The sequence below is a fragment of the Trichechus manatus genome, unplaced genomic scaffold, assembly GCF_000243295.1.
Source record: "Trichechus manatus latirostris isolate Lorelei unplaced genomic scaffold, TriManLat1.0 scaffold00205, whole genome shotgun sequence".
NCBI classification, from domain to species: Eukaryota; Metazoa; Chordata; class Mammalia; order Sirenia; family Trichechidae; genus Trichechus; species Trichechus manatus.
In genome coordinates this window covers 609,922-621,946 of record NW_004444141.1, presented here as the reverse complement: position 1 = coordinate 621,946, position 12,025 = coordinate 609,922, and the positions used below count along the sequence as shown (strand labels likewise).

Genomic DNA, 12,025 nt, shown 5'->3' with positions numbered 1-12,025 from the left:
AAAAAAAAAAAAAAAAAATCCCAGAAAATAACAAATGTTAGCAAGGTTGCGGGAAGATTGGAACTCTCATACACTGCTGGTGGGAATGTAAAATGGTACAACCACTATGGAAAACAGTATGATGCTTCCTTAAAAATCTAGAAATAGAATTACCATATGTTCCAGTAATCTCACTCCTAGGTATATATCCAAGAAAAATAAGAGCCATAACACAAATAGATATATGCGCACCCATGTTCACTGCAGCACTGTTCACAATAGTAAAAAGATGGAAACAACCTAAATGCCCTTCAACGGATGAATGTTGTTAGGTGCCATCAAGTGGGTTCTGACTCATAACAACCCTATGTACAAACAAAACACTTCCCAGTCCTGTGCCATCCTCAACAATAGTTGTTATGCTTGAGGCCATTGTTGCAGCCACTGAGCCAATCTGTTTCTTTGAAGGTTTTCTCTTTTTCACTGATCCTCTGCTTTACCAAGCATGATGTCTTCTCCAAACACTGGTCCCTCCTGATAACATATGTCCAAAGTATGTGAGACAAAGTTTTGCCATCCTTACTTCCAAGGAGCATTCTGGCTATACTTCTTCCAAGACAGATTTGTTCATTCTTCTGGAAGTCCACGGTATATTCACTATTCTTTGCCAACACCACAACTCAAAGGCATCAATTCTTCTTCAGTCTTCCTTATTCATTGTCCAGATTTGCATGCATATGAAGTGACTGAAAATATCCTGGCTTGGGTCAGGCACACCTTAGTCCCTAAAGTGACATCTTTGCTTTTTTAACACTTTAAAGAAGTCTTTTGAAGCCCATTTGCCCAAAGCAATGTGCCGTTTGATTTTTTGACTGCTGCCTCCATGGGCATTGATTGTGGATCCAAGTAAAACGAAATCCTTGACAACATCAATATTTTCTCCATTTATCATGATGTTGCTTATTGGTCCAGTTGTGAGGAGTTTTGTTTTCTTTATGTTGAGGTGTAATCCGTAATGAAGGCTGCAGTTTGATCTTCATCATTAAGTGCTTCAAGTCCTCTTCACTTTCAGCAAGCAAGATTGTGTCATCTGCATATCGCAGATTGTTAATGAGTCTTCCTCCAATCCTGATGCCACATTCTTCATATAGTCCAGCTTCTCAGATTATTTGCTCAGCATACAGATCGAATAAATATGGTGAAAGGATACAACCCTGATACACACCTTTCCTGACTTTATACTACACAGTATTCCCTTGTTCTGTTCAAACAACTGCCTCTTGATCTATGTACAGGTTCCTCATGAGCACAATTAAATACTCTGGAATTCTCATTCTCACAGTGTTATCCATAATTTGTTATGATCCACATAGTCGAATGTCTTTGCATAGTCAATAAAACACAGGTAAATATCTTTCTGGTATTCTTTACTTTCAGCAAGGATCCATCTGACATCAGCAATGATATCCCTTGTTTCACATCTTCTTCTGAATCTGGCTTGAGTTTCTGTCAGTTCCCTGTCGATGTACTGCTGCAAATGCCTTTGAATGATCTTCAGCAAAACATTACTTCCGTGTGATATTATTGATACTGTTGATAATTTCCACATCCTGTAGGATCGCCTGTCTTTGGAATGGGTGCAAATATGGATCTCTTCCAGTCGGTTGGCCAGGTAGCTGTCTTCCAAATTTCTTGGCATAGATGAGCGAGAACCTCCAGTGCTGCAACATCTCAATTGGTATTCCATCAATTCCCAGAGTCTTGTTTTTTGTCAATATCTTCAGTGCAGCTTGGACTTCTTCCTTCAATACCATCAGTTCTTGATCATATGCAACATCCCGAAATGGGTGAACATCGACCAATTTTTTTTGATACAGTGACTCTGTGTATTCTTTCCATCTTCTTGTGATACTTCTATGTGTCTTCAATATTTTCCCCTTGGAATCCTTCAATATCGCAACTTGAGGCTTGAATTTTTTCTTCAGTTCTTTCAGCTTGAGAAATGCCGAGCATGTTCTTTCCTTTTGGTTTTCTAACTCCAGGTCTTTGCACATTTCATTATAATACTTTTCTTTTTGAGCCACCCTTTAAAATCTTCTATTCAGCTCTTTTACCTTATTTCTTCCATTCACTTTAGCTACTCTACTTTCAAGAGGAAGCTTCAGAGTCTCTTCTGATATACATTTTGGTCTTTTCTTTCTTTCCTGTCTTTTTAATTACCTTTTGCTTTCTTCACGTATGATGTCTTTTGTGTCATTCCACAACCTGTCTGATTTTCAGTCTGTATGCATCAAATCTATTCTTAAGATGGTCTCCAAATTGAGGTGGGATATACTCAAGGTCAAGGTCATATGTTGGCTCCTGTGGACTTGCTCTAATTTTCCCCAGTTTCAACTTGAACTTGCATATGAACAATTCATGGTCTGTTTTACAGTCAGCCCCTGGCCTTGTTCTGACTGATGATATTGAGCTTCTCCAACATCTCTTTCCACAGATGTAATCAATTTGATGCCTGTATGTTCCATCTAGTGAGGGGTCCGCGTGTATAGACGCCTCTTATGTTGTTGAAAAAAGTTATTTGCAGTGAAGAAGTTGGTCTTGCAAAACGCCATCATGCGATCTCTGGTGTCATTTACTAGGCAATGATAAATAATAATGAATCTGCAAAAAATCTCACAACATGGATGAATCTGGAGGCATTATGCTAAGTGAAATAAGTCAATCACAAAAGGACAAATATTGTTTGAGACCTCATTAAGGAATGAATTGTGTTCCCCAAAAACGTGTGTGTCTCCTTGGGTAGGCCATGATTCCCAGTGTTGTGTGATTGCCCATCATTCTGTCATCCTATGTGATTTTCCAATGTGTTGTAAATCCTATCTCTACGATGTTAATGAGGCAGGATTAGAGGCAGTTATGTTAATGAGGCTGAACTCAATCTACAAGATTAGGTTGAGTCGATCTCTTTTGTGACATAAAACAGAGAAGTGAACAGAGAGACAGGAGACCTCCTACCACCAAGAAAGCAGAGCTGGGAGTGGTGCATGTCCTTTGGATCTGGGGTCCCTGCGCTGAGACGCTCCTAGACCAGGGGAAGATTGATAACAAGGACCTTCCCCAGAGCCAACAAGAGAGGACAGCCTTGCCCTGCAGCTGGCACCCTGAATTCCAACTTCTAGCCTCCTCAAGTGTGAGAGAATAAATTTCTCTTTGTTAAAGCCATCAAATTGTGGTATTTCTAGCAGCACTAGATAGCTAGGACAGAGTACTATTATAAAAAGTCAAGAATAGGTTTACACACAGAAACATTCCTTGATTGTTACCAGCGAGGGGAAGGGGAGGGAGGGATAATCACTAACTAGATAGTAGACAAGTGTTAATTCTGGTGAAGGGTAAGACAATACACATTACGGGGGAAGTCAGCACAACGTGACCAAGGCAAAGTAAGACACTAAGAGGTACGCAAGAATAAAGAGTAACAATGGTAAATGCTATAACATATTCAATCCTGCAACAACAGTAATTACAATAATAATTTAGGAGTAGATACATGGGCTAATATGTATGATAAATAGTGACTACATACATATTTGTAAATGCTGCATGTATACTCATATATATAATATGGCATATAGGGTGCACAGTTACAGAAACTTAGAAATCAGTACTGAACTACTGGACATGAAGGCTAAGGGCCATAGTCTCAGGGGACATCCAGGTCAACTGGCAAAACACAGTTCATAAAGATAATGTCCTACATCCTATCCTGGTGAGTAGCATCTGGGGACTTAAAAGCTTATGAGCACCATCTAAGAAGCAACTATGGGTCTCTTCCCGCCAGGAACAAAGGAGAATGAAGACAACCGAAGTCCAAATGAAGCAATTAATGCAACAGACTAACGAAAACTGAAAAACCAAACCCATTGCCGTTGAGTCGACTCTGACTCATGGCAACCCTATAGGACAGTAGTAGAACTGCCCCATACGGTTTCCAAGGAGCAGCTGGTAGATTCGAACTGCAGCAGAACGCTTAACCACTGTGCTACCAGGGCTCCAGATGGTGCCCAGCTACCACTATTGATCACTCTGACTGGGATCACAATAGAAGTTCCCGGGTAGACTGGGTAAAAATGTAGAACAAAATTGAAATTAAAAAAAAGAAGAAGAAGACCAGACTTACTGGTCTGAAAGAGACTGGAGGAACTCCCCAGACTATTGCCCTAAGACAACCTTCTAACTTGAAACTATAGACACTCCCAGAGGCTACCTTTAATTAAACCAAGTAATAGATGGGGTTATAAAATCCAACAATAACATCCCTGAAGAACGTGCTCCTTAGAACAATCAGCTATATGAGACCAAAAGGGCAACATCTGCCCAAAACCAAAGATAAGCAGACTGGGAGGGACAGGGAAACCAGACAAATGGTGACAGGGGACCCAGGGAGGAAATGGGGAGAGTGCCAACACATTGCGGGGATTGCAACCAATGTCAGGAAACAATTTGTGTAAGAATCATTGAATAGAAAATTAATTTGCTATGTTTAAGATTCACCTAAAGCATAATTAAATGTTAAAAAAAAATCACATCCTTCCTCTGCAGAGCTTGGAAAAGAAAAAAACAACATCCAGCCTCTTTATAACAAAAAAAAAAAGAAAACACTTTAAATAAAAATAAAAGCCTCTGTTTTATGTGAGGCAGTTCCATTCTGTGACATAGGGTCTCTATGAGTCGAAAACAACTAGACAGCACCTAACAACAACATTTTATGCTAGCCTGAGGCAGGAAACCAAGCCCAGAAAACGCCACCAGATTCTACCTGCAGAACCTATAATTTGGGTGAGGTCCTCTCTTCTCCAGATCTGCACCTTAAAGTTTTAACTAATCAATGCCTCCACAGGGCTTAAACGAAATCCAAGATATTCTTAACAGAGAAATCAGTCTTAGGATATAATATCAGGCTGAGATAACATAATTCTCAAGCTTGTTAGAAACATTTTTAAGCTTATAATTTTGAGAAACTATTTCTATTCTCATTGTTCATATTAAAAAACTGCCTCCCTGGATAATGGTGGAAGCCAGTCATGATTTCATCTCTATCGTTACATTCCTGAAGCAGGCAAAATGGTTAGTTCTTTTGAAGTTTTTAGGAATTTTGACTACTGGTAATAACTGGTAACAGCCGGGGGACTGAAAGTCACCCTCTGCATGAGCCCGGCTTTCTTCCAGATTTTCCATTTTCAAATAGATTCCAGTAGGGAGGCCAAGGTGGGCTTAAGTGCTGCCCCTGAAGAAGCTTTCCCTGGCCCCAGGCTGGGCTGTGCGCCCAGAGCATGATGGACAGTCCTTTACCTGTGTGCCCACAACTCTCCTCTGCTTACCACCCAGGGCCTCCTTAAGGGCAGGGAGGCACTAGCACAGGGCCCACCCAAAGCAGGTATCCAAATAGACATGTGTGAAAAGAAAGGGGGTGGGAGGGGAAAGGGATGAGCAGAAAGGGGTCTCTGATAGGAGTCGCTGAGAAAATGGTACGGGGCCTAGGGATGCCTCCACCAAGAGCCCTGAACTAGAGGTAAGTGTGAGAAAGAAGTGCCTCAAGGGCGAACAGGCCCTTCCTCTCTCCTCCGTCAGAGGTTCTTCCTGGAAGTCCATTCTGGGTGAGGCCAGAAGAGCAATCAGTGAGAAGAGGAAAGGAGGGAAGGGAATGGAGTTGTCCAAATTGATTATGTCTGTAAAGGAAGACAAGAACTGGGAAAGAGAAAAGGGGAAGGAAGCCTAAGAGTTGACAATGCGGCCACAGGATCACTGAGCTAATGGACAATTCCAGGCGTGCAGACAGTTAATATGTGAGGATACATAAAAAAGACAGCTATGAGTTGGGATTATCTGTGTATATAGCTATGAACAAAACCCTCCTGCCCAATTCTTCAGTTATAGCTGAAGCACTTACCATGAATTGAATGAATAACAATGCGTTTTACAAAGAGGATTTTCCTTGGAGGAAGACTCCAGTGGTAGACATTTTTCACTTTGGCAAAATATCCAACATATCTATTCTGAAAAATAATAGAAGCCTTGATTTAAGTGGAGATGAAGAGTCTAATGTCAGCATTCCTTTTTTTTTTTTTTTTAAACATAGAGCTGGTTTAGGACAGTAATTAATCAAGGAAGCATTTATTGGGTGTCCATTATATAACTAAGCATTTTTATGTCTCTTGCTTCACAGCTACCTTGAAAAAAAATGAGCTAATTATTGTGGGGATGTAGCAAGTAAGAAGGCAGGTCTTGCAGGCTGTTTATGATTGAGAGGGCAACTAACTAGAACAAACAACAAAGCAGCTACAACAACGTTACAGCAGACGCAGCTAATGCAACTGTGAAAGGGTGGATATGGGCGTGGAAGCTTAGAGTGACTGAGTTAGAGCAAAGTCCATGGTTTTGTGGACACAAGAGTAGCCTCCAGGCATGGAGAGCAGCATATGTGAAAACTCAAGAGGAAGACCTCCACAAGTCATTAGTACATTATATGTCACTCTTCTCTTGTCCCCACCAGCTAAGAGCTTCTTCACTCTCCATGGAAACCCTGGTGGTGTAGTGGTTAAGAGCTACGGCTGCTAACCAAAAGGTTGGCTGTTCGAATCCACCAGGCGCTCCTTGGAAACCCTATGGGGCAGTTCTACTCTGTCCTATAGGGTCATTATGAGTCGGAATTGACTCGATGGCATGGGTTTTTTTTCCAGGATTTTCACAAGGAAGCCCTGGAATCCTCCAAACCTCTCCTATGGCAAGCTGCTCACCAGGGCTCTCCTTGAATCTTTCTTCTCCCCTCCAGAGCTCTAGTACTGACTCTAGCGGGCTTAAAAGTTCAGTCCCTTCCTCACTCATTGGACAGTGTTAGTAAATTTAACTGTCATGAAAGGGCTGGTCATGAGACAGGCCTGTGCAAGTTTTTAACTCAGTGGTGGATGAAATGTGGCTCACGTAATGGTACACAATGCAAGGCTAGAATGTGACGGTATCTGAGAACCACCACCCTACACACAGGGAACTCCATAGTGGGACCTTGCCAACATGGCTCTCGAGCATGAGACTAAGCCTTGCATGTTTACCCAGTGAATCAGAAGAGATACAGTTGTAACCTACGATGTGCCTATTCTGGACTAAAGCTAGGGAAACTTGAATGATGGCAGAAGAAACACGGAAGGGGAGATGTACACAGAGACTCGTTGAAGGAGTTACATCTAACATCCCCTTGGCTCCTGCCACCAGATTTCCCTCCTCCCACTATAGGTTTGTAACTCCACCATGGCCCTCAAGCTGCTTTTGTTTCCACCCTTCATTCTCCTACAGCCTAAAACAACAAGGATTTGTAGAAGAATTTAATACAACTGACACGTGTTAAGAGCTACTGCGAGCTACGGCTGCTAACCAAAAGGTCGGCAGTTCGAATCCACCAGCTGCTCCTTAGAAACCCTATGGAGCAGTTCTACTCTGTCCTAGAGAGGGCGCTATGAGTTGGAATCGACTCGACGGCAACAAGTTTGTTTTTTTGGTTTTGGACACATACTTATTAAGTACTCTCTACAAAGAAGTACTATACTAGGCCCTTTGGAATGCAAAGTGTAGAAAGATGGGTAAATATGGTTCTTGCCCTCAGAGAGGATAGAGAAGTTGTCACTTTAAATAGCTAAAGAATAATGTAATTTGACTTAAGTCTCTAAAAGAAACATAAAGGGCTGTGAGAAGTGAGAAAGCAAGACCACTTCGGGCTGAGAAACGAAGGGGATTCCAGGACAAGGAAGACACATGAGCAATAGCAGGTGGGTAGGAAATGTTGACAGACTCAGGGAAACAGCAAATAGTACAAACGTGTTAAGATTAGACTGTGGGATATGTGATTGCAAATAGTGGAAGAAAATGTTGGAAAATCAAATTATAGAAAACCTTGAGTGCCAGGTTAACACATTTGGATTTGTTTACATTGGCAGTGGGAACCATTATGGTTTTTGAGCATGGAGACGGCACAATTAGAGCCGGGCTGCAGGAAGTTTGTGTATTAATTTTAGCCTATGGCTTATGGCTATCTTTTTTTGCTTGGGTGTGGTGAATAAGTATCAGTGGCTAATGTTGAGTTCTTTAGTCCCAAACTTTAAAGGCTTAGGGCCAGCAGTTAGAATGGCCTGCTAACAAGGTCAAGGGTTAATTCCCCATTGAATTCCCATCACAAGAAACAATGGGCTTCAGAGTATGACAATTTCCATTTGAATTCTTGGTTCAAAAAGTTAATTTCCCTGAACTTCAATCTGTAAAATGGGAATCCTAACAGTGCCTACATATAGGGGTGTTGAGAATATTGAATGAGATAATGAGCATAAAACCCTTAGCATGGTTCAGCAAAGTCTAGAATGTTGTAAGCTCTATAGGATAAATGTCCTGGTTCTTTAATAAACAAATAATTAGGAATAAAAAAAGAGAGGTAGGAGCCTGTAAACTAAAAGAGTAAGACTCTTAAGTAAGAGACATAATCAAACAAACTTGTTGGATCCTGATGGAGATAAATTCTAAAAATTTTAAATTAAAAATTTTAAATTTAAAGACAATTATGGAAGTGTAAACATGGACTAGACATTTGATATTATTAAGGTGCTGTTAAGGTATAATATGTTTAGGTGTAGTATGTGGTATTAAGGTTATGTTTCTTTCTTAAGAGTCTTTATCTCAGAAGTTCTACTGAACTACTTGTGGTATAAAAGATATGATAACTAGGATTTGCTTCAAAACAATTAAGATTTAGGGGGGTGGACAGTGGGAGGGTGGGGAGAGTAGGAAGGGAACGGATGAAACATGGTTGGCTATGTGCTGAAATGATTGTTGAAACTGCATGATGAGTCTAAGGGGATTTATTATATGATTCTCTTGACTTTTCGATGTTTGAAAATTTCCATAATAAAACATTTTTAAAAGGTAAAAATAGGGCAAAAATATATATTTCACATGGGTGTTATGATAATTAAATGAGATAATATATGTAAGAGTGCAGTAGTGCCTGGTATATAATAGGTTCTTGAAAAAATGCTCATTTCCTTCTTCCTTTCTCTTTCACCTGTTATGCACAGGTTGAATGGACCCAGTAGGGGTTTGTGGAAGATTTGGTTCCTCTCTACAGGGAAATAAGAGATAGTGACTTTAGATCATCTTCAGGTGTCTGGAATCTTAGGGCTTTGGCTTCCCTACTTCAGGAAGATAATCAACTCAGGAACAATAACCAATAGAAAATGGAATGCAGAATGCCCCGGGGAGAGCCCAATGCTCCCCAGTCAGGCAGCCTCCAAGGTGCGCCCACCCCTCTGGGCTCTGGGAGGGATCAAGGCTCCTTGGCCTGTCACAGAGCACCCAGCTGCTGCTGCCTGGTCACCATGGGAGGAGTCTAAAGTGAAACCAAATAATAAGTGCCACTCTCAGCCCACTCCCCCAAAGACGACGTCCCTCCCTTTTTAAAAGGAAACTTACCTGGGAAGGTGTTTCTACGCCCTGAAATTTAGAGCTACTGGTTTTATCTGTTCGGCGTTCTCCAAAATAATAAAGGCTTTCCTACAGAAAAGGGGAAAATCCAACCATGGTTCATCTGCACTCTTCCCTTTCCTATGTAAGGCATTCTTAAAGTTTTTACTGGCACATGATTTCCTTAAGTCAGTGGTTTTTGGGCAGAGGCTACCCAAAATAACAAAATTAGACATTGTTATAAAGTGCTATCATTCAAAGATACATGAAGACATGGAACTTAAGAGCTGGGAAACCTTAAGGACTATATCTGGTCCAGCCCTTCTTTCTAGCCTTCCTACAGATGAGAAGAAGACTGAGACCAAAAGAAAACCAAGTGACCTATGATGGGGACACATAGAAACAGAAGAGGCCCTGGAAGACAGGTCTTCTGGCTCTCAGTCTAGGGCTCTAGATCAGTGGCTTTCAAACAGATATTTTCAGCTATAATCTACATGTTCACATGAATAAATCTATTAGACACACACACACACGTGCACACATAACTGAAACAAAGTTTCACAAAACAATACTTACCTTTTCATATTTTCTATTCTAATCTATTCAATTTTTTTAAAATGCTGGTCACAACCCAATAAATTGATTTTACAATTCACTAATAGATCATGATTCATAGTCTGTAAAACACTGTCCTAGGGCACTCATGTTCAAAACCTGTGTGTCTCAAGACACAAAAAAAGAAAGTGGTGGAATTAAGAGTGCTGGACATTGGGCATAACCCACAGCCTCTCTTATCTAGACCATATCCTGACTGAGTGACAACATGGCACAAAGAATACTGAAAACCCTGCTTTCAGAGGTGGAAACAGCCCACTCTGTCTCCTCAGAAGAATAATATCAAGATTAATTAGATAAGTTCTCCAAGGGATCTTGAATATCCTCAGAAGTTCTAGGTAAATAAAATGTACCATTTTCTAATTCAGAACAAAGTCTCTCCTGAATGTTACTATCTTTGCATAATCAAAATAGTTAGGTCTGTAACCTCTGGAAATTTCTGAGGAGACTGAGTGGGCTGTTTCCACCTTTGAAAGCAGAGTTCTCAGTCTTCTTTCTGCCATGACTAGGGTGAGGCGGGTGGGTGAGACATCTTGATTGCTGAGTTTTTTTGCACTTGCATAACTCAGCCTTACTGGCCTTCCCCTAATTCTGGCTCCGTTAGATCCTGTTTTTATTTAAAATGTTGATATTGTGTTCATCATGGATTATTTGCATTCATTTTGATTTTTTAAAATATTGTATAAAAATATTACTTATTTTGATTACTGAGATTTTTGGAACGCCCTTCAATTTTGTGTGGAAGTAGCTGCCTCCCTCAGCTCACCCTAGTGAGAGGTACTAGGTCAGTTACTAACTAGTGCAAGTGAAACAAGTAACTATCAAAATCAGGCTTTCTAATAACTGTCCCTCCAATTACAATGTTCACTTAAGTACCATGATTCAAAGAATCATCTTAACACCCTACCAGTTGTACTTCAGAGCTAGCAGTTTCAATCAACGTAAGGCAGAGTTTGTAGTAACAACTTTTATACCTCTGCAGTTGTGAATATTTCACTAGCAATGAGGCAGGCACAAACCATAGTTCCAGTTCTCCCTAGAAAAGAAAAGAAATTAGTTCAAGGAACCATTGTTAAAGTTATTAGTATTTGTGAAAACCGTAAGATATCACTACACACCCTCCCAATGTCTAAAAGTAAAGACTGATAATTCCAAATGTTGGTGAATTTTTTTTAGAAATCTTGGAAATTACATACATAAAGTGATCTAACTGTTTTGGTAAATAGATGGCATTATGTATTAAAACTGAAGGCTCATTACCCTAAGACATAGCAATTTTAGTCTGAGGTATATACCCAACAGAAATGAGGGCACATGTTCCAGAAGCATGTATTTCATAGCAGCATTATTTATAATAGCCCAAACTGAAAACAATCCAACTGTAATCGAAAAAAGATTCCATTTTCAGTAGCAATATGCCTAGGAATGAATTTAACAAAAGATGTGTAAGACCATTATGAAGAAATGCATAAAATGTTATTGAAGGGCAGATTAAAAAACAAAACAAAACACCAAACCTGTTGCCGTCGAGTCAATCCCGATTCATAGCGACCCTATAGGACAGAACAGAACTGCCCCACAGGGTTTCCAAGGAGCAGCTGGTGGATTCCAACTGCTGACATTTTGGTCAGCAGCTGTAGCTCTTAACCACTGTGCCACAAGGGCTCCGAAGGGCAGAGAAGATGATTCAAATAAAGAGAAAGATATCCCATATACAACTTGATATTCTAAAGCAGTCAATTCTTGTCAAGTTAATCTATAAATTCAATGCTGTTCCAATAAAAATTCTGATTTTTATTTATTTATTTATTTATTGTACTTCAGGTGAAGGCTTACAGAACAAATAGTTTCTCATGAAACAGTAGTACACATGTTGTTTTATGACATTTGTTAACAACCCCACAACATATCAACCCTCTAACTTCTCAAC

General features: G+C 40.3%; 1 protein-coding gene across 1 annotated transcript in view; it reads right to left on the bottom strand.

The window, feature by feature from the left end:
• Positions 1-12,025, bottom strand: part of LOC101340255 (phosphatidylinositol 3,4,5-trisphosphate 3-phosphatase TPTE2-like) — a 217,068-nt gene that overhangs the window by 18,747 nt on the left and 186,296 nt on the right. The window contains exons 12-14 of the mRNA XM_012558990.1: positions 11,070-11,131; positions 9,490-9,570; positions 5,930-6,035 (exon numbers count right to left, since the gene is read on the bottom strand). Coding sequence (XP_012414444.1) covers positions 5,930-6,035; positions 9,490-9,570; positions 11,070-11,131 — 249 coding nt within the window. The remainder of the gene's footprint in view (positions 1-5,929; positions 6,036-9,489; positions 9,571-11,069; positions 11,132-12,025) is intronic.